This window comes from Canariomyces notabilis (genome assembly GCF_033297395.1).
Source record: "Canariomyces notabilis strain CBS 508.74 unplaced genomic scaffold N656scaffold_11, whole genome shotgun sequence".
NCBI lineage: Eukaryota > Fungi > Ascomycota > Sordariomycetes > Sordariales > Chaetomiaceae > Canariomyces > Canariomyces notabilis.
In genome coordinates, this window is record NW_027041833.1 from 679,579 (window position 1) to 706,051 (window position 26,473).

The 26,473-nt window shown below is 55.2% G+C and overlaps 12 protein-coding genes across 12 annotated transcripts in view; 6 read left to right on the forward strand and 6 right to left on the reverse strand.

Annotated features, from left to right (window-relative positions):
- N656DRAFT_768675 (uncharacterized protein) overlaps nucleotides 1-752 on the reverse strand; it is a gene marked incomplete at both ends in the record, with an annotated part of 1,948 nt that extends 1,196 nt beyond the window's left edge. Inside the window, 3 exons of the mRNA XM_064813644.1 lie at nucleotides 111-154; nucleotides 214-569; nucleotides 640-752. Coding sequence (XP_064670150.1) covers nucleotides 111-154; nucleotides 214-569; nucleotides 640-752 — 513 coding nt within the window. The remainder of the gene's footprint in view (nucleotides 1-110; nucleotides 155-213; nucleotides 570-639) is intronic.
- Nucleotides 753-1,357: 605 nt separating this feature from the next.
- Nucleotides 1,358-2,397, forward strand: N656DRAFT_779459 (uncharacterized protein). The gene has a single exon (XM_064815195.1). It carries the CDS (start codon nucleotides 1,833-1,835, stop codon nucleotides 2,361-2,363), a length of 531 nt encoding a protein of 176 aa, XP_064670151.1. The 5' UTR covers nucleotides 1,358-1,832; the 3' UTR covers nucleotides 2,364-2,397.
- Nucleotides 2,398-2,968: 571 nt separating this feature from the next.
- Nucleotides 2,969-4,090, reverse strand: N656DRAFT_779460 (uncharacterized protein; the record flags this gene model as incomplete). Its single annotated transcript, XM_064815196.1, has 2 exons — nucleotides 2,969-3,869; nucleotides 3,972-4,090. 2 exons carry the CDS (start codon nucleotides 4,085-4,087, stop codon nucleotides 3,425-3,427), a joined length of 561 nt encoding a protein of 186 aa, XP_064670152.1. The 3' UTR covers nucleotides 2,969-3,424.
- Nucleotides 4,091-4,545: 455 nt separating this feature from the next.
- N656DRAFT_806055 (Zip-domain-containing protein) lies at nucleotides 4,546-6,931 on the forward strand (the record flags this gene model as incomplete). Its single annotated transcript, XM_064818340.1, has 7 exons — nucleotides 4,546-5,220; nucleotides 5,287-5,394; nucleotides 5,463-5,576; nucleotides 5,662-5,795; nucleotides 5,854-5,966; nucleotides 6,067-6,319; nucleotides 6,396-6,931. The coding sequence occupies exons 1-7, from the start codon at nucleotides 5,015-5,017 to the stop codon at nucleotides 6,929-6,931; spliced, it is 1,464 nt and encodes a 487-aa protein (XP_064670153.1). The 5' UTR covers nucleotides 4,546-5,014.
- A 1,763-nt stretch (nucleotides 6,932-8,694) lies between these two features.
- On the forward strand, nucleotides 8,695-10,213 carry N656DRAFT_100285 (uncharacterized protein). The gene is made up of 2 exons (XM_064808476.1): nucleotides 8,695-9,190; nucleotides 9,260-10,213. The coding sequence occupies exons 1-2, from the start codon at nucleotides 8,902-8,904 to the stop codon at nucleotides 9,955-9,957; spliced, it is 987 nt and encodes a 328-aa protein (XP_064670154.1). The 5' UTR covers nucleotides 8,695-8,901; the 3' UTR covers nucleotides 9,958-10,213.
- On the forward strand, nucleotides 10,055-11,945 carry N656DRAFT_779464 (fatty acid hydroxylase). Its single transcript, XM_064815197.1, has 2 exons — nucleotides 10,055-11,100; nucleotides 11,186-11,945. Exons 1-2 carry the CDS (start codon nucleotides 10,469-10,471, stop codon nucleotides 11,532-11,534), a joined length of 981 nt encoding a protein of 326 aa, XP_064670155.1. The 5' UTR covers nucleotides 10,055-10,468; the 3' UTR covers nucleotides 11,535-11,945.
- A 570-nt stretch (nucleotides 11,946-12,515) lies between these two features.
- N656DRAFT_779467 (aldose epimerase-like protein) lies at nucleotides 12,516-14,234 on the forward strand. The gene is made up of 4 exons (XM_064815198.1): nucleotides 12,516-12,720; nucleotides 12,790-12,889; nucleotides 12,970-13,813; nucleotides 13,924-14,234. Exons 1-4 carry the CDS (start codon nucleotides 12,607-12,609, stop codon nucleotides 14,009-14,011), a joined length of 1,146 nt encoding a protein of 381 aa, XP_064670156.1. The 5' UTR covers nucleotides 12,516-12,606; the 3' UTR covers nucleotides 14,012-14,234.
- Nucleotides 14,235-14,705: 471 nt separating this feature from the next.
- N656DRAFT_789712 (uncharacterized protein) lies at nucleotides 14,706-16,627 on the reverse strand (the record flags this gene model as incomplete). Its single annotated transcript, XM_064816812.1, has 3 exons — nucleotides 14,706-15,603; nucleotides 15,672-16,260; nucleotides 16,330-16,627. 3 exons carry the CDS (start codon nucleotides 16,625-16,627, stop codon nucleotides 14,706-14,708), a joined length of 1,785 nt encoding a protein of 594 aa, XP_064670157.1.
- Nucleotides 16,628-18,085: 1,458 nt separating this feature from the next.
- Nucleotides 18,086-18,610, reverse strand: N656DRAFT_709484 (4A/4B type thioredoxin-like protein; the record flags this gene model as incomplete). The annotated part of the gene is made up of 2 exons (XM_064811598.1): nucleotides 18,086-18,339; nucleotides 18,433-18,610. The coding sequence occupies 2 exons, from the start codon at nucleotides 18,608-18,610 to the stop codon at nucleotides 18,086-18,088; spliced, it is 432 nt and encodes a 143-aa protein (XP_064670158.1).
- Nucleotides 18,611-19,190: 580 nt separating this feature from the next.
- N656DRAFT_845333 (PLP-dependent transferase) lies at nucleotides 19,191-22,160 on the reverse strand. The gene is made up of 4 exons (XM_064819195.1): nucleotides 21,773-22,160; nucleotides 21,555-21,651; nucleotides 20,177-21,486; nucleotides 19,191-20,111 (listed from the first exon to the last, which is right to left on the reverse strand). The coding sequence occupies exons 1-4, from the start codon at nucleotides 21,964-21,966 to the stop codon at nucleotides 19,274-19,276; spliced, it is 2,439 nt and encodes an 812-aa protein (XP_064670159.1). The 5' UTR covers nucleotides 21,967-22,160; the 3' UTR covers nucleotides 19,191-19,273.
- A 355-nt stretch (nucleotides 22,161-22,515) lies between these two features.
- N656DRAFT_798364 (PLP-dependent transferase) lies at nucleotides 22,516-23,975 on the forward strand (the record flags this gene model as incomplete). Its single annotated transcript, XM_064817751.1, has 3 exons — nucleotides 22,516-23,374; nucleotides 23,440-23,895; nucleotides 23,953-23,975. 3 exons carry the CDS (start codon nucleotides 22,516-22,518, stop codon nucleotides 23,973-23,975), a joined length of 1,338 nt encoding a protein of 445 aa, XP_064670160.1.
- A 62-nt stretch (nucleotides 23,976-24,037) lies between these two features.
- Nucleotides 24,038-26,157, reverse strand: N656DRAFT_789718 (biotin synthase; the record flags this gene model as incomplete). Its single annotated transcript, XM_064816813.1, has 4 exons — nucleotides 24,038-24,961; nucleotides 25,037-25,221; nucleotides 25,743-25,779; nucleotides 26,143-26,157. The coding sequence occupies 4 exons, from the start codon at nucleotides 26,155-26,157 to the stop codon at nucleotides 24,038-24,040; spliced, it is 1,161 nt and encodes a 386-aa protein (XP_064670161.1).
- Between the last annotated feature and the right edge of the window lie 316 nt (nucleotides 26,158-26,473).

Genomic DNA, 26,473 nt, shown 5'->3' on the forward strand with positions numbered 1-26,473 from the left:
GAAGACTGCGGAGGGGGTGTCGTGGGCTCCGGCACGCCTGACGGACAATGCCAATGATCGCCATGGGGCTCGCAAGTGCCAGTAGGCGTTGTGGTCAAGCCCGAGCTTACCGATGAGCTAACGGTGGTAGTTGACGGATATGGTTCGCAGTGCCCTTGACGACGCAGTCAGCAATCAGCCTTCCCAAGGAACAGCAAAGGAATCGAGTCTTACAATGGTCACCATGGGGTGAGCAAAGAGATCCTGTAGGCGACGGCGGCAAGGTCGGCGTAGTCGTGGGCGGACAGGATACAACGTTCGTTACCGTAGTGACGAAGCTGAAGCCAGCGCTTGCCAAAGCCTCGGAGTTGTAGAACCCCGTAGCGGTGACTTGGGCGCCGTTTCCGAAGGTGGCTGTGGTGGTGTAAACTGGGATGCTAGGGCCCGAGAACGGCACGCCGGAGGTTGAATAGGCACTGTTCATGGAGCTAATGAAGGAGGCATAGTTGGTGACGGTGGTGCTTATCCCATAGCGTGTTGTGGTGCGCGTCACGCAGGGGGTGGTACAGTCCCAGTGGTCCTCGTGGAACCTATGGGCAACGCAGGTCAGTCTGCATCCTGGTGAAGCCAGCATGGGCAATTTGGTTCAAGTTGACTTACGTGCAGTCCAATCCGGTTGGAGACGGAGGGATGCTGGCTTGGGGAGCCGCAGCGGCCAGTTTCGCACGGCACAATGCCGCGACCAGCAGCAAGAGCGGCCGGATGGTACCCATAGCTGTTGCTTGTCTGGCTCTGCTGTTGGTTCAGAACAGAGAGGAGCTTAAGGTTTGGCAGGTCTCAACGCTGCTTGATGAGAGTCCCTCGTGGAAAGAAGCAGCGAAGGGAAGGTGCAGCAACCACACCGACCCCATCCGCTCAGCGCGAGGTGCTCGGTTTCTATACTACCGGCCCAGACCCAGACCTTGGTCACCGAGTGCCACAACTGAATAGCACAAGGTCTTTCTGCAAGACGTCACCAACGCCAGTTTTTCCCGCATGGCATGCCATCAGCTATGACGGGCATCAGCAGTTGACTGTCATAACAGCCACCACAGCCAAAGATGGAGTCATGGACATCACGGTTCACGGCTTTCTAGCATGTTCGGCTCGCCTATTCGCATCCGCTGAGCGGTCGGCCGCGCCGAGACCTTCTTCGCTTTACTAGGCTTTCAATAGACCGACTTCAAGGTTGGACCAAATGCCAGAATTGGGTGAAATGGCAAGAGCAAGCGTGGGGAGGAACGCAAAGTTCTGCAGGCAGAACTGCTTGGCAATATTAAAGCGCCGGTAGCTTGGGAAGGGGCTCAAAGGTTCACCTTCCGTAAGAGTGTAGAAGGAGGGGCAGAGTGTCCATCAAGGTACATACACAACAGTCAGACCTTGACCATTCCAGGTTCGCTCCGGTAAGGTTCATTTCCCTTGCGCTTACTGCATTGACTACACCCACTGCACACCCGCTCGAGAGCCAGGTAGTTACTGTCAAGCCCATCGCATCTCGACGGCGACCCATCGTTTGACGGCAGTGGATGCGAGTCGGGTGTAACTAAATTAGAACTTGGCAACACTCGGCAAGCAGCAGTGGTACTCGTGGAAGGGGAGAGTACCGTCATGGTCAGGCATCGAGGGAGAGGCAAGAATGAGGATAAAAAGCAGACCGTCATCCTGTAAATCTGTAGTTTCAATGAGGGATATTGACAACTCATTCTTCTCAATCTCAGAGACTCCAACCAACAGCTCAAGCATACAACTCACACCCTACCTACGTTACATTTCTCTGTCAATCCTACCTCGGCAATCTCATCAAGCCAGCCAACATGTTGGCCCGGACCTTCTTCCTCGCCGCCATGGGCCTGGTGCTCCAGGTCGCCGCTGCTCCTGGATCAACAGGTTCCCTCTCCCAGCTGAAGCGCGAGGAGTGCAGTGATGGAGGCATGCTACTCCTCTCTGGTTGCAAGCCTGGCCAGGAGACCTGCGAGTTCTGCTGCCCGCCGGGATTCAATGCGAACCAGTGGTGCCACGCGGGCCACGGGGCAAATAGCTGCCAGGACGCTGGCTGGGGCGAGTGGCACTGCGACGCACACGCGAAAAAACAGAAGCGAAATGCCGTTCCTGAGACTTCGGGCTCTGGTCTTCAGCTGAAGCGCCAGAGCTGTATCGCTCCGCCTGGCTGCTCGACAGGCCATGATGCTTGCGAGTTCTGCTGCCCACCGGACGTGGATCCGACCACCATGGGGGAGCCATGGGACGAGTGCCATCTTGGGCATGAGCCATACAACTGCGAGGGAATTGATATCGAGTGGCACTGCGACCATGACGAGCACAAGCGCAAGCGCTCACTTGCTTAGGTAGCTGCACGGCCATACACGACACGGCAGTACCACACGACGCCCGGCTTTCGGGGACTCTTCAGGGAACGGCACCTGCATAGCAATGCAACCCACGATTACCTACCTTACGCTTACGCAGGTTCAACACGCTGCTCGGGTGGGGAGGTGGAGCAGGGGATATCTGTTTGTCAGAAGAAAAACAAAACGCATCTAGCACTTTTCATACATTCAGTCTTACGTTTAGTTTAACAATGATAACGCGCCACGGCCAGGCCGTTGATCTTTTCCACACCCTTGTCTAAGTTATCTCTGGCGCTCCGGATGCGGGCGTGCCCATATGATGATGACTGTCCAGCTTTTCCTGTCTGCACATGTGTCTGACGTGATCACCCCGCGGCCCGGTGGTATATCAGGAGACTCAGCCAGTATATAACGATTTCCGGTCAGGATAGAGCTATGGTTTGTGACGCACGGCTTGTTGTATATCATGCCGGTTCCAACTGGGAGAGACGACCTCTGAAGCCCATACCTTGGCAGTGTGTTAGTACCTGACAAGAGATCTTGCTTGCCCTCCGGCTTTCTCCCTGTTCTGTTCAGCATTCCGAAAGCGTACCCGCTGCTTTCAACTGAACCACCTCAGCACTGATCATGGATTCCATTTGCTGGTGATATCAGGAGGCTATCCTACAGCACGATACTACACGTATCCGGCCGTAGACCGGTCTCAACAGCTGAAATTTGCAGGATAAATCATAGCTTTTCAAGTCTCTTTTCTGCCAGAGCCCATGATCATGTATTGTACTTGAAGAGTCAGCTCTCGACTTCAGAACAGTATCTAAATATAATGGATCAAAAAGCGAGTTAAGGTACATCTAATTAACATAGTACCCCAAAGGTCAAGGTATTATTCCCCCCCAGTTGAAGGTAAAGTTATTCCTTTGCATGTACAACAAGCCCTAAAACCAGACCAATGAGGTCAATCCAGGGCTGAGCTATCCACAGGCCAGTCTCTGGGGTTTCCGCCGGAGTTACGGACATTCCAGCTCATAGTACTGGCGGCTGGCTCAAAACCTCCAAATTCAGAAGCCCAGAGCGGCATAAACAACCAGGCCAAACACAGGGACGGCACCAATCATGGGGCCAGCAGCAGCACCAGCGGTGACGACCGGGGATCCGCCAGTTGTCGTCGTAGTAGATTGGAGGGCGCCGGTGCCCGAGGCGGCCCCGCTGCTCGTGACGGTGCTCGTCGCCAAGGTAGTAGTAGTCGTAACCGCCACGGTAGTGCTGGACTCGGCCTCGGCCTCGGACGATCCCGTCTCGACGGGGGCAGGACCCTCGCAGTGCCAGTGGTCGCCGTGCGGCACGCAGCCAATTGACTCGGTTGGGCTGGGAGCCAGGGAACCAGTGCCGGGGCTGTCGGTCGTGGTGTGCTCGTCAGGATGCTCGCTGGTGGCCGAGGTCACGGCCGGCGGAGGCGAGGACTCGACGGCTCCGGCCGTTGTGGAACGCGCGCCCTCGCAGTGCCTGTTGAGAAAGGGTCAATACTGGTTGTTGATTGATGGGCGGTGTACGATGGGGGACCGAAGGGCTTTGTTGGCGGGCATTGTCACACTAAGGGAGCTTTACCAGTGGTCGTCGTGAGGGACGCATCCGAACGACTCGGTGGGCGAAGGAGCGAGTGTCTGACCCAGCGCAGGCAAGGCGTGAAGCCCGAGGAAGAACAGCACAGCGGAAGTCTTCATGATGGGTGAGCTTGGTGTGGTTCGACTTGACAACGAATGGACAGGTCAATTCCAACGATTGTCGATTGGTTACTGCTGTGCGGATGGTCTCGACGTGCTCAAACGAATGAGGAGCGGCCCAGGTCAACAAAGGTGAGACTAGAGATGCAAGTACACCAGAAGGTGAGGGTCGGTTCATTTAAGCGATGGGAAGGTGCGCCTGGCCGAGGAAGCCTTACCTTCCCCCTTAGCATGACCCAACCCACCCAATCACCTCAGCAGGTGGCCAATATCACGGAGCAACCATTTAGGTAGCCAGAGCCAAGGCGCAAATATTGCCACCTGCAGGAGAAAAACATGGAATCGAATTGGGGGGGGATCCATCCCTTTGGCCGTCAAGGTTCTCCTTTTGCTGTTGGAACTCGAGGGGTAAGACGCTGGATGCGGAAAGAAGCTCGGTGAAGACTGAGAAGGACCTTGATGAACCTCAGCTTCGTATTCGGGCACTCCCGAGTCCTGGCCTTCTTGTCTAGGTAGGTAGTTGTTTTCACATCATGGACAACAACGTGTGGTTGGGAGAGGTTTCGTGATGAGCGGAGAACTAGCGATTTCCGCACGCGGTATATTGCACTGTTTTCCACTCGGGAGCACTGTCGCCTTTGATCTTGGCTCTTGGCGGCATGATGGTGCCTAGGATGCTATGACATGATATCTTGCGAGTTTCATGCGCGGAGTTCTCTTTGCCATGGACCTTACTAGCTACTAACTTCGTCACAGGAACCCTCTGAGGCAGGGGTCAACCAGAATGGAAAGCCAATTCGCGGGCCAGTAACTGGTAGTCAACAAAGCCATTACCTTTTCCTACTGCCCGTTCCATGGTCTGGTTCAAGTCGCATCCATCATCCAGCACGGGCCATCCCTCGAGTCAGAAAGGAAAGCTGAAGAACCATGCTAGCTAGAGCTCACCAGCGACGCATCTGCAACGGCGTTGTTGTGCTGCTTGTTCTCACATTTCTCATGGTAAAACTGGTCTGGAATTCATCCGCTTTCCGTTTGAGGTCTCCAAATCCAAACCAAGGTGACGATGCCCTGGGCTCTGGAAGTCGTGGCGAGTTGACAGCTCTGTCTCAATGCCGTTTGGAGGACTCGAATGTGTATGGGAATGGAACTTCTCAGCTAAGCCAGCAAACAATCTCGCGCTGACAAGAGGAATGCAACAGAATCTGTGTCTCCGAGTCGACCGAGTATCTTGTTCATTACGGTGCTGTCACATCGGCGAGCGAGCTTCCACCTCACTTCGCTGGCTGTCATAGCCATGCAACAAAAACGTAAGGGGTGTGGGATTTTGAGCCTTGAGATACCTGCTTCAATGGGCTGATATTGTCTTATTCATCAGCTTCTGCCTTAGCCCAGAAGGACACGACGTCGAGATTGAGCTGCTGAACTCGGAAGAGGCCCTGTCCGAGTTCAAGCCGAGTGAGCGTCACTGCCACTCCCATGCTGGGATAGAGTATGTGATGCTTGCTCTGTTCTTCCTACAGTTTTTTGCTGCACTTCTTCATCATACGCGCAGACATCCGCTTATAGATTTGCAGGCACTGTGTTGGAGGTGTGGATGAAGCATCAGCGACATCCACCCTCAGCCTGAAGTGTGAACGTGTGGACCGCGACTATAATATACCGCTCCGTATCGGAGTTTTGTTTCTGGTCCTGCTTGCCAGTTCCCTGGGTGCGTTCCAATGCCTTCTCTTCCCAAGGCTTCCAAGTCTAACGACCCGAGCCCACAGGCGTATACGGCCCAATCCTTGTTGCGTCCCTCCTGCCACCCAATACCAGTCTTGTTTTGGTGGTCCTGAAACAGTTCGGCACGGGCGTTATCATCTCTACGGCTTTTGTGCATGTGAGTCCATCAGTCCTATGATCGAATATCGCCACCGTTTCACCCTAGATTATTCGAATGTTTCCAGTTGATTTACAAAGCTAAATTTCCCATTATGAAGCTGTTTACCCACGCCATCTTAACATTCGATAACGAATGCCTAGGAGGGCTGTCGTACGAGGCCACACCTGCAGTTATTCTCATGATTGGGATCTTCGTATCTTTTGTGATAGAATATGCCGTGCAGCAGGTCCTGCTTTGGCGATCGACAAAGAAGCCGGAAACGGTCGAAGAGAGTCTGGAGGACACGATGATCTCAGCGGAACTGGTCAACGTGGCCATACTAGAAGCTGGCATCATTTTCCATTCCTTGCGTAAGTCCTACTATGCTTACTCCTTGACCTGTTGATCCTAAGCGACACTGTGCTCATACGGTCATGTTCTACCAAGTTATTGGCCTTACCTTGGTGGTTACGAGCGACAAGTTCTTTGGCCCTTTGGCGGTCGTTATTATGTTTCATCAAGCATTTGAAGGAGTTGCGTTGGGGACTCGGATTGCAGCACTCGGGTGTCCCGGCGGAAGTCTTCCCCCTGTTGGACACGGCCATCACCATCCCTCGCTTGCACCAAACGTCACGGTACATAAAGCTGCTGTTGGGGAAACGATAGCTTCTCGCAAAGTCTCGACTGCTCGCAAACTCCTGCTCGCAAGCGGCTTCGCTTTCGTCACACCAATTGGAATGGCATTCGGCATCTGCGTTCTCAGGGTCTTCAACGGGAATGATCCTACCACCATCATGGCAATCGGAACGATTGACGCCTTCTCTGCTGGCGTTCTAGTCTGGGTGGGTGTTGTGGAAATGTGGGCACACGACTGGATGTTGGGCGGTGAGGTGGCGCACTTGGATCTCAGGGGCAAGTGCCTTAGTTTGGCTGGGCTCGCTGCTGGGATGATCAGCATGAGTGTACTTGGAAAATGGGCTTGATGGATGCATGTTACATACACAGTAAGGCAACGGTTATGTTTATCAAGAAACGTAAAGGAAGGGCATGGATTCAACCACTCTTAGTAGTATGTTCGATCAGAAAGGGTAGGTACCTGTTCAATGTTGTTATGTTTATGGGCATCTCTTTCGACGAGCCCAGGATAACTGAAGCCATTGAACAACACTCGCAATCCTCATGGCCCGCTTTGTTGGTTTCAAGTTCCTCAAATTATTAGTTGTTAAATACTTCGTACCTAAGTACCTATCTTATTAGTACCTAAGTAGGTAGCTCCAAGCAACCACACGGCCTCAAGACACACAGTTCGTACATTCAGATAGAAGTGGCATATGTCAACAGTAGCCCATGTATCATATATCCCATGGCCCCTGTTAGTATGCACCCACGATCATGGCTCACTGTGTGATTTGGGAGCTACGTAATGATTTATATATCCTAAGATCAGATTCGTCAGACTGGCCTCTCTCCCGGTCTCACGGCATACTTGCTGACCGTTAAACTAGCTTGGTTGTGTCACTGTGTAATCAGTACCTGGTAGTTACCTTACTGATTCCGCTCAATAAGAGTCCTTACCTAAGGTACCTTACCCACCTATGCACTTAGCTTCACTTGGGTACTACTACTAAGGGAGGCTACTAGTAGTAGTTGCAGTCTACAGGCATATCCAGATTTGTAAACTGATTTGTAGTATGGAAAGGCAACTAGTAGTAGGCTTACTAGGCTCTATATCAATAATGAAGGCGAGAGGGTCGTTTTATGGCTCACATTAAGGTACCTCGGGTACTTGGTGAGCGGGTGAGGTAGGTAAGGCAAATCATTGGTATCCCGGCCAGATACATGTACTCAATTACAGACTGTCGATGTTGCCCTCTTCGCTTGACCTCGGGGTTATTATGTACATACATAGGTAATAGTTTTTGATAAGCAGATGTGAGACCTTATTGGCCTGTCCCTCATCCTCACTGAGATGCACACATACTCAGGGGAAGTCTGGTTCAGCCGCTAAAAGGAGGGCGTCTCAGCAACAGAGGACTCTTGTCGGAGAAATGGACTCCTTTTCTACACGCATTGGCATTAGCTGGGAATCGGCCTTTGAAGTGTACCTGGTCACTTCTCCCGATGGTCGCCCCTCCAGGGACTGGATACAGAGAGAACATGAAAAGCCATCTGCACCTAAGAGAGTACTGCACCGAAGAAGATGCGGCATCTACACTGCCCATACACTGCCTGTGCTAATAAGCGCTCGGTTGACATAGGGCAAGGTTGAAGCTACTTATAGGTAGGCATTGCACTCCGTACACCATTGTTCGGAGGAGACGCGGAGCCACCAAAGCGGCGTAGCGCAACGTTTTTGTCCAGGGGTCGGCAAGTTAACTCCGGCCATGCCCCTCGATCCTTTTAGCCGCCCATAGCCCCATATCCGACCTAGCTTGTTCCAAGCCCAATACAGCGCGATCAAAATACATGTAGGATACAGATTACAGCTCGCGCTCTTTTCACTTGAGACGCCTTGATCTGCAAAGATTGGCACATTCATATCAGTCCCAGCATCAAACACAAGAACTCACCCAGGAAACGCCGGGCGGCGGATGAGGTGGATCGATGCAGAGATGATCCTTTTGCCATGGAAGTCAGCATTTGCCCCGCCCCCTGGCTGAGAGGATTGGTCGGCTACGGATTCCTTCTTCGCACCCATGCCCATGGTCAAGGTGACGGAAGTGCGAGGAGCCGGGGTCTAGAAACCGTGCGGCGCAATGGATGGCTGTTGTCCTTGGCTCCCGCCTGATTTCCGAGCGTTCATCTCTCCATCCTCGCAGGATTCATTCAAATCACCGTGTCTATCTACACCGAAATTCTGTTGTCGTCTGAGGGAGTTCCCTCGCACGAGACCGCCTCGCTGGTCGCTACTGTGCACGACGACGCCGGCGGTGGATCGGCATTCAGACCCAATATGGGTTTCTCTTCAAGGGCAGCACCACCAGCAAGCTGCTTGCCAAGCCGGCGACCAAGGCACCGGGACATGCTGACCAAGATGCAGGCAGTCCTGTTGGCGGCTGCTCTGTTGGTCGTGTGCGCTGCTGGCCAAAGTCAAGACAGCAACAAAAAGCCGGACTTTGTGTATCCCATCGACAACTCGAAGCCCATCTACAACAAGTTGGACACGGTCATGGTCAGCTACATCAGCTACACCGACACGGTCGACCTCTGGACTTTTTGCGAGCCCGGCGTCGCCAGAGTTAGTGAGTTCAGCCGACCGCGCGCGCCATCTGCAATGTCAGCGCGGGCATAAAATGCTGACGCCATGGCAGTTTACAGACAAGACGCGCCGGGATTCGACTCCACCGTGCCCATACTGCTCAATTTCACGTCGGACACGCCCTGTTGGTTCAACATTCGGACGGGCCCAGAAGACAGCGTCCGTCAGGATAACAGCGAATGGTTTAATCTCCTCGGCGTGGAACGCGCAGAGGGGAGGACGACCTGGTCGCTGTCGTCGGACGCGACGACGTCGACATCGTCATCGTCATCAACATCGATATTGACTTCGACATCGGCTTCGACATCAACTTCGACATCGACCTCGATCTCAAGCACAGAGAGCAGAACCCTGCCGCCAACATCTACGCCTGCGGATAGCAATACCGGTGGCAATACTGGCGGCACCACCTCGGGCGGGTTGAACGCGGCCGTAAACACATCATCCGAAAGTAACGGTCTAAGCGCGGGCGCCTCAGCGGGGATTGGGATCGGCGCGGCGATTGGTGTGCTTGTACTTGCGGGGCTTGCGTTCTGGTATTGGCGGCGGAGGAGGGCGGCAGCGGCGGCGGCGGCGATGATGGGAGGCGGATATCCGCAATACGCACCGCCGTACGTAGCCGAGATGCCCGTTCCTGGTGCGACGAAGTGGACTCATGGTGGCGGGGGATTTGGCCCCTACGGCCCCGTCGCCGAGATCGCTACATCGGGTGCGCAGGGACCGCGCACGCACCATGAAATGGCGGCATAGTGGGCCCATGCATTCGGATAGCGCTGGTGCCGGGCGGAGAGATTCCTTCGAGAGATGATACCATGATTGAGTTTATCGACATAGAGCGGTTTGTACACTTAGTGTAGACAACATCACTGACCACTGCAAAGGTAGATTTATAAATTTTAATGGGTTTCACAAACCCTTTTTGCGCTGTTTCCCATTCGATGACTCAGCCAATGCAGAGCGCCGAAAGGCAACCACGCCCCAACGAAACTTGAAGACCGTTCGTTGATAACTCCGAGGCGCAAAAAGACCCCGTATTCGGATCCGAAACGCAACGCACCAGAAGAAGGCCACAAACGCCTTTGTCAGTCCACGGCAATTTAACCGAGTGGAGTCGTAGGTGGGGCAGAAATCATGGAATTGGACGCCGCTTTCAGGGTCAAAATCATAAAAATCGCGATCAGAAACTCTTTCCTTCGCAACTCGTCGACGCACTTGCAACGGACGCGGCGCCGCGCATTGAGGCCCTTGAATCGCAAACACCATGGATGTCGCCCTCGAGATCCTCGACCCGCTCGTGTTTGACAAGGTCTACGCCCACCTTGTTCCAGCAAGGACGTCGCTCAATGCCACGGCGCACGCGGGCCTGGGTCAGTCACTAGCAGCAGCATCACACGCCGATTACGATTATTCGGTTTCGGCATGGCCCCGCGACAACATCCTGCGCCAATGCATCTCGATCCTGATCATCACGCAGATTGGCGCCACGTCGCTGTACTGGATCTTCAGCGCCCTGTCGTACTATTTCATCTTTGACCGCCGCCTCGAGTACCATCCGCGCTTTCTCAAGAACCAGATTCGTCAGGAGATTGTGTCGTCCATGAACGCCGTGCCATTCATCAACATTCTGACGCTGCCCTTCTTCCTGGCCGAGGTGCGCGGCAAGAGCCTGCTGTATACGAGGATAGACGAGTACGGCTGGGCCTGGCTGGGCATATCGACGGTGCTCTTCATGATATGGAACGACTTCATGATCTACTGGATCCACCGCCTCGAGCACCACCCGAGCGTCTACAAGTACATCCACAAGCCGCACCACAAATGGATCGTCCCAACGCCGTGGGCAGCCCTCGCCTTCCACCCTCTTGACGGCTACGTGCAATCCCTCCCATACCAGTATGTGTCGGCCCTTCCCGCTCCCGATTTCCTCTCCCGGAGGTAACCCCATTCTTGCAACCATCTAACTTTCAAACCAATGCAGCGTCTTCGTCTTCATCTGCCCTGTACAAAAGTACCTGTACTTTGTGCTCTTCGGCCTGGTGCAGATCTGGACCATCTTCATCCACGACGGCGACATGATCTCGGGCCACTGGCTCGAGAAGTACATCAACAGCCCCGCCCACCACACGCTGCACCACATGTACTTCACCGTCAACTACGGCCAGTACTTCACCTGGGCCGACAGCTACTTCGGCTCTCACCGCGCGCCCAAGCCCGAGTTGGACCCCCTGATCGAAGCCCTACGCGTCATGCGCGAGAAGGGCCTCGTCGACGAGCAGGGCAACCCCATACCGCAGAAGGGCAAGGCGAAGGGAAAGAAGGAGGAATAGGAGGATGGAGAAGGGGAACGGGGTGGGGGAGAAGAAGTGATGTTTAAAGAAATGACGGAGGCGGAAGTGGTAATGCGACCTTAATGGCAAGTGCGACATGTTGGAGCGAGCGTTGGCGTCTGGCTAGCTACGACTCTAATGCTCTTGGGAATACTCTCTGATAGCGCGGCGCGCCGGAGCCCGAGGCGTCCATTGTATAACGATGTAATACCATAGCTTAATCACGGCGGCAGATGTTGGTGGAGGCGCTTTGGGTGGCAGATAAAGCATAACTCCGATATTGCAGCGCGGGAGAAAGACTGCAACTTATGAATATAAGAATTGTTTGGATAGTTAAACCTACTAGCGTATATACATAGACTGTTAGTATGAGTAGCTGCGTGTAGCACACTGGGAATTCGACGAGCTCGTACACGCATCCTAGCATTGGTGCTTGAGCTGACATGAACAGCAGGACTCTTTACCGGGCAAAGCCGAACACCACGGCGACAATATACCCGGGTGGGGAGCACCCTTGTATTCAGAGTCAGATTCAGATACTCCGGAGAGACCGAATAGCAAACCAAGGCGAAGGGACTGGCCAGAATGTTGCCACTATATACGGGTGTAAGACGCCCCTTAAGGGGGGGAAGGCTATTAAGGGGATGACGCTGACAGCCCTTTCAACATTCTTCCGGCTGGTGATTGTCGTGATTGGTTCACTGCATTCGGCCTCGTTGGGGTTCCTGCATGGAACGGTGGCACTTCTGGTAGCCTATAAGCTTGGCCAGTCCCTCCGCAACTCAGCCTGATCTAGCTTTAATAAACCAGAGTCCAAGTCGGCGGATCGCCCTGTCATGCGGAAGTCTGGGGTAGCAGCTGGGGTATCGGCACAAGAAATGCGGAGAAATCAGCTACGACGTAGTGGTACGGTAGTCTTAGTAAGAGACAGGATCTTATACTATAAGGTTAGCAGCATGGGACGGGGTATCCGTGAGCATGGGAGATTCTGACCTTGCGGCTGTGAGCGTCTGTACTTATGTCGGGTGTAGCCCACACGGATTCCACCAAGTCAAGCGCCGAATAGAAGAATATGAAGCTGAGTGCGTTATTCTTTGCCGCGGTGGCGGAGGCGGCCGCCATTGCTGTCCCTGAGCCCGGCGCCGACGGACGATACACGATTTCAGCCGAGGGCATCAAGGCACAGGTAGGTATTGTACAATCCCCAGCCAGGAGAACTCTCAGGTGGATGTTGGCGGGAGCTGACACCGACAAGTTCATCCCTTACGGGGCAACCCTGACGAACCTCTTCGTCAAAGATAAAAATGGCAAGGACATTGACGTTGTGCTTGGCTACGACGATGTCGACTACTACCGTCAGTGCCAGCCCCCAATCTGAACCACCACCCCCTTCCCCCAAGCTCACTCAGACTGAGAACCTGACAAACCATCTCAGCCAAGGACCCCGGCCACCCGGTTTACAACGCCATTCCGGGCCGGTACGCCAACCGCATCGGCAACGGGCAGTATACCATCGACGGCGTGACGTACCAGACGCAAAAGAACGACGGACCAAACACGCTGCACAGCGGCACCAACAACTGGTCGTTCCGTTTCTGGAACGTGACGGCCGTCACGGCCGACTCCATCACCTTCTCCCTCCTCGACAGATCCAACTCGTCGCAGGGGATGGTGGGCGACGTATCAGCCAGCGTAACGTACAGCGTGCGCGCCAACGCCACCTGGCACATCAGCATGACGGCGGCCTCGCCCCAGCAAAAGACCCCCCTCATGCTGACGCAGCACACCTACTTCAACCTCGACGCCTACCGGGACCCGGCCACCTCGCTCATCTGGGACCACACCTTGCACCTGCCCTACTCGGCGCGGTACCTCGAGGCGGACCAGAACGCGCTGCCGACGGGCAAGATCCTGACGGCGGCACCAGGGTCCATCAACGACTTCGCCTCCAAGCCCGGGTTGCTGTTCGGCCACTCACGCAACGCCACCGGGTTCCAGGGCAACTGCGGCGCCAACGGCGCCTGTGAAGGGTACAACGGCTACTGGCTGATCGAGGACAAGCCCAGCAACGACGCCGTCGTGGTGACGCTCGCGAGTGAGTTCTCGGGCGTCAAGGCCGAGCTCAGGACCGACCAGCCCGGAGTGGTGCTCTACTCGTGCTCGTGGATGGACGGTAGTGCGGGGCTCAAGTCGACGCAGGGCTTGAAGAGCGACCAAAAGGTTGTCAAGAGCTCGTGTGTTGCCATTGAGGCGCAGGATTATCCCGATGGGATTAACCGGTGAGTTTCGGTATCCCTGTTTTGCCTTGGTTCAAAGAATAGTCACATCTCGCCTCTCTCCCCTTGGAAGCGCGCCCCTGAACGCAGAGCTGATCCGAAAACATGACCAGTCCCGAGTGGAACCGGACTAGCTACCAGATCTTTGGACCTGGCCAGACGTACAACTGGGAGAGCTCATGGACGTTTGGTCTGCTTTGAGGGTTAGGGTCTTGTTCGCGGACTGTCTCGTCGCGTTAGTGAGGAAAAGTGGCAAGCCTGATGTGGTAGGTACAAGTGTACAATACCTTGCTACCTACTTGGTACCTACCTTATAAAGCCGAATATGCCTCTGCCAATATGAAGAGCGCACTTCAGGTCACTTGGTTCCGCTGGATGAATGTGCCGGCAGTCAAAATAGAGTTTTCTCCGGCTCTGAAACGAGCACGTGGCCACCCCTGAGTCAGTAGCCCTCGTCTGTGTTCGGATGCCCCATGTTTGCCAATCATCCCATGCATCCCGCCCTGCCCTTGCAGATTGTGCTCCGTAATCGCCCCGAGACGGTCAAGTTTTGGCTGCAGACATCATGGAGACAAGGTGACGTAAGGGGGTGAACACAGGGACCTGCCATCTGTTCGTGAGTTCGGCCGAGACTGACACCTGAATTGGGACTCATGCACGGCATCTCCGCTCCACAGCAAGGGAATGCCATCAGACTTGCGTAAATAGTTCATTAGTGTAAGATAGTCAATCGCCAAACCCCAAAAACAGAAACGGAAAGCTCCGAAACTCCCTCTCCCAGAAGACCAACCCCGTGATCATACGCCGTACAATGGTGCTGAGAGGATCCCGCTCGTCCCGGCTTTATATACCGCAGCCAACCATTCGACCATTCGACCATGCTCATGCTCGTTCATCAGTCCGTGATGTGCTTCATCGGGTGCAGTACAATATTAGGCATGTATAGTTTCCCATCTTGCTCGTGCACGATCCACGGCCTGTCCTTCTCCGTCTCGCGGCCCGTCCAATAGCTGAAGATTTCTCGCGGCCACTCTGACTCCCACCAAAACGTCAGGCCATTCCCCTTGGGGTGGTCCAGGCTGTCGGGCCCCATGCCCGTCGAGCTGGCGCGCGGCCCGCCCTTCCACCACTTCATGCGGATCTTTTCTTCGTCGTTTTCGCGGTGGAATACGGGGTGCTGGGGGAAACTGAGCTTCAGCCCGTGCCACAGGGCAAAGCTGGGCAGCGTTGCCTCGCTGGGAACTTGGATGGCTGACTCGATCTGAGCCTGATGGATCACAAGCAGTAGCGCCCGACTGGCGCGCTGAATGGCGGGCGGGCAGAAGAAACGAGGTGTCCGCGCGCCCGTCCGCAAGCCGTAAATCCAATCCTTGAACACCCACTTGTGGGCTTTATTCGCGTCGTTGCAGAAACCAGACACAATCACGTCCGCCTCCTCACCAACACCCCACTGGAACGAGTCGTTGTGCGGATCCGCAACCGGCGGTTCCGGCCCGATGGGCAGGATCTCGCTCACTCGCATCGGGCCCCATGCATGTGATCCGCCCTTGTTCGCCTTGTCCACGGCGATGGAGAACTCGCCGTAGTCGCCCGTCTCGCCGATCATGTGCCAGAAGCTGGCGCGCTCCAGCGCCTGCTTGCGGGGTTCGTTGCGCGCCACCATGGTCATGCTATCAAGGAACTTGCCGGCGTCGCCCAGGAAGCGCATGTCCATTTCCACTTGCCAGAAATGGTCGAATTCGGGGTAGTGCAGAGCGAGGAGCTGCATCGGCTGGAACACCTGCCACATGGTCCTACCGCGGAGAGTCAGCACGATCAAAATAACCCAAGAATGTCTCGAAAAACCACACAACTGCCATACCTGTGCTCCTCGATGTCCGGGTACCAACTCTCCAACAAACGGCTGTCCCACAAGAGCGTAATGGACCGAAACTCTGGGGGCACCCCAGCGTCCCTCAGCCCTTGCTCATAAGCCTCTTTGGAACTCCAGATATCGTTGTCGTATCCATCATGATCCTTCATGTCCACAAACAGGATAACCTGATACTCGGCGCCCGTCTTGAGTGTCGCCTCGGCGATGAGCGACCGCAGATAGTGCAAGTCTTCGGGCATATACCGGTATCCTCTCCACGTTCTCACCACAATGGCAGTTCGCCTCGAGTGTTCAAACTCGTGCCAGTGCCGGATCTTGGGGATGTTTGCGACATGTCGGTAACCGAACCGGACCCCGTTGTCAAACGGCTTTGCAGCCTCTGGAAAGCGCTCCTTGTTCCTCTCAAAGCACTCGTTCTGCAGCTTCCCCCAGTCGACCCTGTCCCAGTCGACCCTTTCCCTAGCGTAGTCCTCCCTCTCCTCGCCGAATCCGTAGGGCCCATACCGATTCTCGGCCGTCATCATGGTCAGGTCAAGGCCGAGTTCCTCGTACGACCCCGCCCACGGTCTTGGATAGGCTGCATGATTCCAAGAGTCAGCAGGCGCATCTTGAGCAAAGGAAGGTAGAAAGGGTCAAAAGCACATACGCCCATCCATCTCCCTTTCCATCAGATCGTCGTCGGGGCTCTTCCCCAGGAGATAACCGCGGGGCCCGTAGCACATAATACGCTCAGGGAGCTTCGGTAGGATGTTTTGAGTAGGCATGCGCCGGGGTGGATCGCGCGCGTCGGGGTATTGGACGCCCAGCTGCGACCACTGTTGGGAAATATCGCCGCGAAACTGCACAATCAGGAACCACAGGGTAAATATCGCGACGGCAACAATGAGCGACTGGCGGTTGAGAAAGCGTCGAAGCTTGGGGCTGGCAAGCTTGAGGCGATTCATCCTTCCAGCCGACGACGACTTGGCGTCGCCCGGTTTGTGCTTCGTGATGGGCTCCACGTTGGCGACGGGTTGGGATGGGCGCAGCGCGAAGGATCGTCTACTGGTCTTCTTCGTAGCGCGACATTCGAAACGAGATGATGGACAACAACTCTTCAAGGAAACGAGCGGAAGAAATGAAGCGGGAAAGCTCGGCCCAGCAAGGAGACGAGGAGGGAGATGCGCAAGTCAACTGCAACTGTACGGTTGGCAGGATCAAAAAATGCGGTTGCCCTCCTTGTGATTGGGGGCGACTCTTTCTCCTGGTGAGCTCAACTACCCCTGTTTAACAGTAATCTTCGACCCCGAACCGAGTAACATTAAAACATTGGTTTGTTGCAAAGCGGCCCACAGGCTCCATCCATCCAAAAAGGGGTCGCGAAGTCGCAATTTCGCATCTAACCATGCGACGAATGGCATTTTCAACGAGGGGTCTCGATGATCTCAGCACAAGCACCGGGCACCAAGGTGTCACCTCTTGTGTTGAACTTCCCAAGGTAGTCGCTGCTTACCGGGTATTGAGGCCCTGCGTTTTCTCACGCAGGCAAGCAGTCGTAAATGTAAAGGGGTAAAGTACGGATACAGAAGGGAGTTCAGATGAGGGGCATCGTGACCCACTTAAGTGGCTAAATGACTAAGGTAGCGCTAGAATTGTTAGTACCCGCGCCTAGACCCGGCCCTGGCAAGGTTCATTGCTTTGGGCGCAATGAACACAAACCATGCGGTGTGTGACCTAGAACAACGGTTTCAAGAGTCACAGACGAACGGACGAGACAGGTGTAACGTTTGCTGTACGGCGTCAAACCACCAGCATGGTCAGTCTGATTGATAGGGGGCAGTTAACTGTACTCCGTGCCGTACTATACACAGTTAAGTCGGCGAATTCATTTCAGGAAAGAGATGGAGCGACATCGAGGAGACACTGTCGACCATCCCGCCGCCTTCGAGCTCAGGAAGATTGCCTCTCAGCAAGACCTTTCCTAGGCTTTCATCCACTGTCACGTACTGTAACGCGAGGTCTGCCACGGATCTAAATGACATTAGCTGGTGAATTCTGCTATCTTACTCGATTCAGTTTCGCTTGCCTTGGTTGCAGATAACTCAACTCTGAATCCTAACATCGCTGTCGTGATGCGAAGCTGCCAGCCCAGAAAATGATCCCAACTGCAGCCACCTTTTCCCTCGTCCACCGACCTATTCGGCGCGGCGCCATATTTGCGTTTTGCTGGGCCCACGAGACGCCCAAGGCAGGGGAACCGTGGGGAACCGTGATGTCGTCGCGGTGCTTGTCGAGCCTCAATATGTGCCTGGTAGCCAGTTTCCTTCTCGAGGCGCTTTCGCTTTCGGACAGCCGCCCGCACGGAATAATAGAACAAGGCATCCCCTAGACGACGTGGAAATGCAAGTAGTCGCACGAGCCCCTTAATATCGATGCCTCGTCGAATAGTCCTTGGGGCTAACCACCAGACCCCGGCCCTTCTTCGCTCCGCGGTACACCGTCTCAATGATATCGATCAGCTCCTGCTTGTCCTCCATCACCCACTTGATCTTGTTGTTGTCGCCCGTTCCCAGGTCGATCATCATGTGCTTGTTGCGGAAGAAGAACATGAGCGTGCACTCGTCGTAGAGCTCGTACATGGTGTTGAAGTCGGGAACCTTGTCAATGTCGCAGAGATCTATCGGTAAAAGGGAACAAGCCAAGTTAGTAATCGGCCGGGCTCTGCCTGCGCACGCGAGGGGAAGGGGGGAGGCGAGAGGAAGGTACGTACAGATGACAGCAAAGTTCTTTACCCTGTCGGCGATGCGATACAGGACTTCATCTTGTCGCATGCACTCCGGGCTGTAATCTCTGCCGAACCGAATGACAACCAGGCGCTCGTCCTCGCTCAGAATAGCTTGGTCGACATGCCAGCCCGTCTCGAGGTGGGGTAACACGATAGAACCCATGTTGGCGGCGATAATAGTTGTGGAATCGAGCAGAGAACAGCGGTATAGGAAGACGACGATTCGGTGTTGAAGAAGGCTTGGGTTGCAAAGGTGCGATGATGTTGTTGTTTGCCGTTGCCTTTGAAATGAACAAGTGCTGCCTTCTGGAAGCTGGTCGAAAGGCACGAGGGTCGGTCACCTGCTGACATAATTGCGGTTGCATCACTGCAGTGCTTGACTGCCACAGTGCAAGGCACAGGCGGGATTCCAGCCTGAGACCTTCATACAGTACTAATATACTGTACAGATATTCGTTGACTCGGAGTTTCATTGCAGAGTGACCCGAAAGTGACTATTCACACAGTACCAATAAGTGCAAATTCCCCGCCTCAACCTCACGACGAACGTCAATTGACGTGTTGCACCTTGATGACCGCACCGAACAGACCACATACAAAATAAAACGCCGACAAAACCAGAATTGAGATGAGATCCTTACAGGGACTCGGCAGATAATACAGGCAGATCAACACGGTAGCCCTAGTGAGCGCCACTGCATTTCGATTGGCATCCGGCCTCTACACTCTTATAGTCTAGACATATGATCTTTTTATATCTTCATCCTCGTCGAACATTTTCCCATGTCAGGAGCCCTTTTCAGCGATGCACCTACGGGCAGTTCTGTCAGTTTCCGCTGAAAAACGAGCGCATGAGGAACTCTAGACGGTCAATGCTCTCCTTTGAGGTCACCTGGCTCGCCATGACATAGAAAACGTTTCCCAGAGCCCTGCTGTGGACGTTCCAGGCGATACCGTCCTCAAGACCGTTTGCCTGCAAAAGAGCATTCTTGATTCCCGCCGCAGCATTGCTCTCATAGCCAACCGTGCCTTGATCAGGATCAAGGTGAATCGCCAGGATCGATCCCAGCGCCCATGCACCTTTAACCCGCTTGGATGGAGTGCTCTTTTGTTTAGACAGCCACTTGACGAACTCGGCACTCCAGACTGACCAGACATGTGGGCACTTGGCACTGCCGTTGTGGTCCTTGAAGTCAGCTTGACCGTCGAGATCCTCGGCCCAGCCGTTGTCTTGCCCGCTTGCCCAGTCCCATTTTCTTTCCGACTCCATCTTGCGCATCGTGCGAACACTCTCGAGCGCCACTTGACAGCCAACGGGATGGGCAGTATAGCTATGCCCGTGCAGCAGCGCATCACTCTTATCTACGCCGTCGAACTCTTTGAAGATACCCTCCGATGCGACCGTGACAGCAAGTGGGAGAAGACCTCCGGTCAACAGCTTGGCATGGACAGATATGTCTGGATGGACGCCGAGGAATGAAGCCGCACTGAAGTGTCCCAAGCGGTAGAGCCCAGTGAATACCTCGTCGAAAATAACAGGTAGACCGCACCAGTCGTTTTTGTCTCTCGGCTCGTTAGGAGGGTACCCGGTGGGCTCCGAGTTGGAAAACAAAACTCCCCTCTGTCTCACTACTTCTACCAGGGTTCTCTGGAAAAGGGGGTCCCTACATGCGATAGGTGTCAGATCCTGCTTATGGGAAAGGTATGAGATGGGTAAGCAGAAACTCACACCAGGGCCATGCCACCTGCTCCGAGGACAATCGGCTCGAGAAGGAGGGCCCCGAACTTGCGCGTCAAATTATTGGAATGCCCAAGTGTGTCCAGTATATACCGTACGTACAGCTCTTGGAGTTGCCCTTTCCGGCGTTTGACGTTAAAGATCTCGCTGAGCGAGCGGAACTCGATGCTCTTGGTTCCCCCAGGCGCCATGATGGGAGGGAGCTCAACCACCCATTGGCCATTGGCGCACTGTACGGTCGGGTACTCCAGCCAAAGCCCCCTGCCGCTGTACCATTCAACCTTCTCGTTGAACGTGTTCGGTTCTGAGCAGTCCATCGCGCCGATCGTGTCCCCGTGGTAGCTCCCCCGGAGGCCAAGGACTTCGACATCTTTCGATGTTCCCCAGCCATACCTGTTGCAGGTGGCTCGCAACGCCATCTTGACGGCGACTTCCACCCCGGTGCTGCCATTGTCCGAGAAGAATACACGAGTCAGACGGGGGTTTTGGAGCCCGTCAAGCAGCATCTCAGCCAGGGTCAGCGCCGGCTCGTGTACGGCTTGGGCGAATGTGACGTGCCCATATCGGCTCGCTGCGTATGCTGCGGCAAGCGCAAGCTTCGGGTTACCATGGCCGAGACCCTGCGTCCACCAGGAGGCTGATCCATCAAATGTCGGCCGCAGGACCCCTTGGGCCTGCAGGGCCGGATTGGACTGAGTTGCCAGGGTTTGGAAATGGTCCTCATAAGCCGAATCGATAACTGTGACGTCCTCGGAGAGTAATGTGCCATGTTGAGTAAATGGAAACCATATCTTTTCGCATGAAATGACCGCCATCTCCCGCAGACGGCGAATACGGTTATCGTGGTACTCCCTGAGAAGGGTCACGACGGCGGCAACCTGCTTCTGGCTGCTAACCTCCTGGTAGTAATGCTCCATGGCTTGCGGACCCGAGTCCATGAGTGGCGGGGACGGGATTACTCCCAGGTGCACTGCATGATGGCGCCTGAAGTAGTCGGTGAGGTACTCGTGGTTCTTATATTCTTCGCCCTCAAACAGCAGCACCGCCACGATGTCGTACCCACGCATCCGGAGGGACTCAAACGCGGAAATGGAAAGCGATATACCGCCGAGTTTGTGGTCTCCAATGAGGATAACTGGGAGCCGAAGGGGCATGTACAGATCGGCCTGGGTCGAGCCAGCCGGGCCCGGAGAATGCACGCCACCAGCCGTCTCGATGAAAAGCCAGCCAGAGCCTGAGGGGATGCAACCCATGGCAAAATCCCGAACCGACCTTATGAGAGCCTGGTCCGAAGGGGTGGGCTGGCGAGCAGATGAGGCAATGTGAGCATGCATTGTTCGTGACGCGAAGCAGTAGGGAGGAGACTTACTCTGTTCGACACTCTCGCAGCAAGATGCGGGCTGACTGCAAGATCATATTGAAATAGAGTCTCACTGACAACCCCTGGAGCGTATGTTCTCAGATGTCTAGGACGGAAACTTGCTCAGTGATACATTTTCCGAGTGGTCTGGAAGCTCCTTTCGTCTAGACATGGTCAGCACTGCACCAGCATTGAATCTCGAGGGCCAGACGTGGCGTTGCTTACACTTAGCATCTGCCGCATTGGCTGGACCTGTCGAGACAGGTTTGAGATACCACGTTGTGGTCTCGGTATCGCAATTGGACGCTCTACAGAGGATCGTGGTCCATATCGTCTTGCCAACGTCAGTGTTGGCCCCGAAGACCTGGAAGATGCGGAGGTCGGGCCTCAGCAAGGACCCTGCTGGCGCGGGAGGAGGCATCGCGTCTTGCGCCCTCTCTTTCTGCGTTTCTGGCTATTCGAAGTGCTCGCTGAGTGGTGTCCTGTAGCACCGAGTTTCTGTATTGTACGCTTAAGGGCTAAACTCAAGGAGCGGCAGGAACCGAGAGGCTGCAGCGCCCTGGCAGCTCTCCACTCACTCAAGTGACTCAACCTGTAGCCGACCTACGCCCCTCTCAACGGTTGAGCCCAACAATTCCCGCAAAACACAGGCCGGGATATGAACTGGGAGCATGCAGAGACTTCACAGTGTCTTTACCATTTCTCAACACCTGTAGGGAAGACAAGGGATTCGTTCGTAATTACAGGGACAACACCGTCATAAAGGGTGCAAATACATTACCCGGATACCATATCCTTTCCGGCCTGCTTCCGTTACAGGGTCAAGTTTACCTTCGATACGTAGCTAATGGAAAGTTGCCTCTGTATGAGGCGGGCCCTGGTCAGAATCTAGGGGCAGACGATTCTCGTTACGCCGATCCCATCCGAAGCACCACCCACAATCACCATCCACAAGCCGTAGGTCCCAAATATGGCTTCCAAACCCACCACCACCAGCACTACCACATGCACATCCGGCCTTGACGCGGCCCTGGCCGCCATCCTCTCCCGCCGCCAGGCTCGGAACCTGCTCCGACAGCTAACCCTCCCTCCATCGCCAAACCCCTCTTCGTCACGACGAGTACCACCACCACTGCCTCCCCCAGCAGATTTCTCCTCAAACGACTACCTCTCCCTATCGCACAACCGCACCATCCAAACCTCCTTCCTGGCCCGGCTGCAGCAGGAGGCCTCTGAAAGGGATGGTCGCGGCTTCGCGCTCGGGGCTCGCGGCTCACGGCTCCTTGACGGTAACTCGGCCCTGGCCACGACCCTCGAGGCGCGCATTGCCGCCTTCCACGGCGCCGCGGCGGGCTTGCTGTTCAACTCGGCGTTTGACGCCAACGTTGGACTGCTGGGCTGCGTACCGCAGCCGGGTGACGCCGTCGTGTACGACGAGCTGGTGCACGCCAGCGCGCACGACGGCATGCGGCTGAGCCGGGTCGTGCCCGAGCGGCGGCGGGCGTTTGCCCACAACAATGTTGCCTCGCTGAGGGCGGTTTTGGAGGAGTTAGTTGCGCACGACGCTGGGTACGTGAATGGGGAGCGGAACGCGTTTGTCCTTGTCGAAGGCGTGTACAGCATGGACGGGGACGTGGCACCGCTGCGGAAGGTGGTGGAGTGTGTGGAGAAGTGTTTGCCGCGGGGCAATGGTTATGTGATTGTTGACGAGGCGCATTCGACGGGCATCTTCGGGGAAAAGGGGCGGGGCCTGGTATGTGAACTAGGGTTGGAGGCGAGGGTTTGGGCGCGGGTGCTTGGGTTCGGCAAGGCGATGGGTTGCGCGGGAGGTAGGTTGCTGATCGGTTCCCCTCTGATTCAGTATAACAGACCGGACGGAAGCTGATGCTGCCAGGAATTGTGCTCTGCTCCGAAACCACCCGCCTCTACCTGATCAACTATGCTCGCACGCTGATCTACACAACAGCGATGGGCTTCCCTTCACTGGCCAGCATAGAAGTCACGTATGGCTTTCTGATGAGCGGCCAAGCAGAGCCACTTCTCGCCTGCTTGAAGATGTTGGCACGGGAGTCCCATTGCCTTCTCTTGGATATTTGTCGTCGCCGCCGCCCTCCCATAGCCCTGCTAAGAGTTAACGCTACCGAGCCACCATCTCCCATCATCCCCGTGTTTACATCCCTGCCGCGGAGCTTGGCAGAGTTTTGCCAGAAGAAGGGATTCATAGTGCGTCCAATTGTCGCGCCCACGGTGCCGAAGGGCAAGGAGAGGATAAGGGTATGCCTGCATGCTGGCAACACACTTGACGAGGTCGAGGGCCTGGCCAGAGCGGTCGAGGCATGGGTGGTGATGTGTATGTCCGGAACAGTGGGGCAAAACACTGACATCCCAGTACCAATAACATCGACAGGGGGGCGGGCGAGTAAACTCTAAATAGACAACCACTCCATTAAACCTACACTGCAATGGAAGTCTCGAAGAAACCTTCTGTGATATCATGCTTGGTCAGCAACTGTGCCCATCGGCTGTGACGACTTCTGAAAGCTTTTCATGGGCTCCAAGCCCCATCGGCCAAACATGGCAGCGTCTTCATCCCACCCGTTGCACTCTGTCGTCAACATTTTCTCGCCTGTGAAGATAGCGTTCGCCCCAGCCATGAAGCAAAGCGCCTGCTGCTCCTCAGTCATTGTCTTCCTCCCTGCGGCGATACGGATGATGGTGGCGGGCATAATGATGCGCGCAGCGGCAATGGTGCGTAGCATGCTGGTAAATGCGATCGGTTTCTGATCGCCCAATGGCGTGCCTTTGATAGGCACCAGCGCGTTGACGGGGAAGCTTTCAGGGTGGCTCGGCAATGTCGAGACGGTGTGTAAGAGCCCAATCCGGTCCTCGGCCGTCTCACCAAGCCCTAAGATCCCACCTGAGCATACATTTATGCCGGCGTCGCGTACATGACTTAGCGTCTTCAATCGCTCGTCGTACGTGCGGGTCGTGATGATGCTGGGATAGAACTCGCGGCTGGTGTCGAGGTTGTGGTTGTACGCCGTCAGACCTGCCTCCTTGAGCTCCTTCGCCTGGGCCTCGTCGATCATGCCCAGTGTCACACAAACTTCCATGCCCATGTCCCGCACGCCCGAGACCATCTCCTTGATATTGCGAAGGCTGTTCTTGCGACCCCGCATGTCGCGCCACGCGGCGCCCATGCAAAAACGGGTGCTGCCATTTGCCTTTGCGATTCGCGCGGCTTCCAAAACTGATTCAACGCTCTCAACCCGCTTGGCCTCGAGGCCAGTGCCTTTCTGGTATCGCGTGGATTGCGCGCAGTATGAGCAATCCTCGGTGCAGCCTCCGGTCTTGATGTTCATGAGCGTGCACAGCTGGACTTCTGAGGGATTATGGAAGCGACGATGGACATTGGCCTGTTGGCGACATGGTCAGCTGCTTCGGTGTGTGCATGTGAGGACATGGTCATGAATTTTCGTAGCAGGACTTACAGCTTGGTAGGCCAACTCCATCAGCGGTTGATAATAGATGGCTGAAATCTCCTGCCTAGTCCAGTCGTGCCTTGGGGCCAGGGCAGCGGCCGATTCCAGTAGAATCGCCCTCGCTCTGCTACGACTCTCGGCATCTGCCAGGGGCGATGTGGTCTGCTCGGCTGCTTGTTGGGGGATAGGTGGTGCTGGAAAACTTTGTGCGGCAGCAACTGTCGACATGCGAACACGGAGTGACTGCTGATAGACTGAGATGCTTCGCCATGCCCCGCGGCTCTGCTGCTGCACAGTGCCGGGCCGAAGAAGCCCTGATAGGAGCGAAGCCTTCATGTCCCCGACTGGCAAACAGATCACTTTGTCCACAGTTGATCCCGTTTGCTGAACGAAAGCGTCTATCAGCGAAGAATGCTCAGAACAGCTCAGTTTCCAGGAGGGGATCTGTTGGGGAGGACGATGCAGCTCGGCTGTTGAGAAAGTGTCTCGCGTAGAGCTGTAGTGCAGTTCTACCCCACCCCCCGCCGGACGTTGCGACCCAACCCCGGCATTTGTTGAACAATCTGTCAAAAGCTCGATCAACAGACGCGATGACTCACGAATACCTCGAAATTGGCCATGGAAAGGGCAATGCGCCTCATGCTTCGAAAGGGACTTAATCCAGGGAAATTGGCGTTCGTGACCGCCAGCGCCGCCGCAGTTCCCTTAACCACACCAACGAAGCTCAATTTTCTTCCCGTTAGACGTGGAACCTTCCATGGTCGATGTCCAATCGAGTCAATGTCGCGTTTGTATATCGATGCCTTTCAAGCGGAAGGTGTCGGCGGGATCGAGCTGTTACCGCCCACGGTTATTGCCGAAGACGAGGGACCCGCCAGTTCTCCCCACCTTGGAAGGTTCTGACGACGAGTTGTTGAGTGCGATGCCAGCAACTCAATTCTTCTTGATGCCTTCCATCCACTCCTTCCCGGCCTTTGCCCCGTCATGGGCCTTGCGGAAAAGCTTCCTTTCCCATTCGTCGAGTCCCCTGAGGAATTCTTCGCCCGCACCGCCTATACCCAGGTTGCTGCTTTCGTCAGCGGTTCCTTTGCCGCTAGCCTTGTGTCCGATTCCGCCGACTTTGCGAGCATGTAACGCGATCTCTGTGGCCCGGGTGACAAATGTTTTGCGGAGGACAGCGCCCAATTCCTGCTCTTCGGATAATTCCATCATGTGCGTAGCAAGCCCGTAAAAGTGAGCGCTCTGGTCGCGGAGCGGTACTGCACGCGGATCCGCCTTGAGAGCTTGCAAGACATCGTTTCCCAAAGCCGGGGGGAGGTCGAAAGTTACAAACGATTTGCCTTCAAGGTCTCCGGTGTTGGCGATGGCGAGCATCTCAGCTAGCCAGAGAGGGAGGTTGACTCTGGTGCCGGCCTTGAGTGCCTGGTTCGGCGTGTTGTCCAGGTA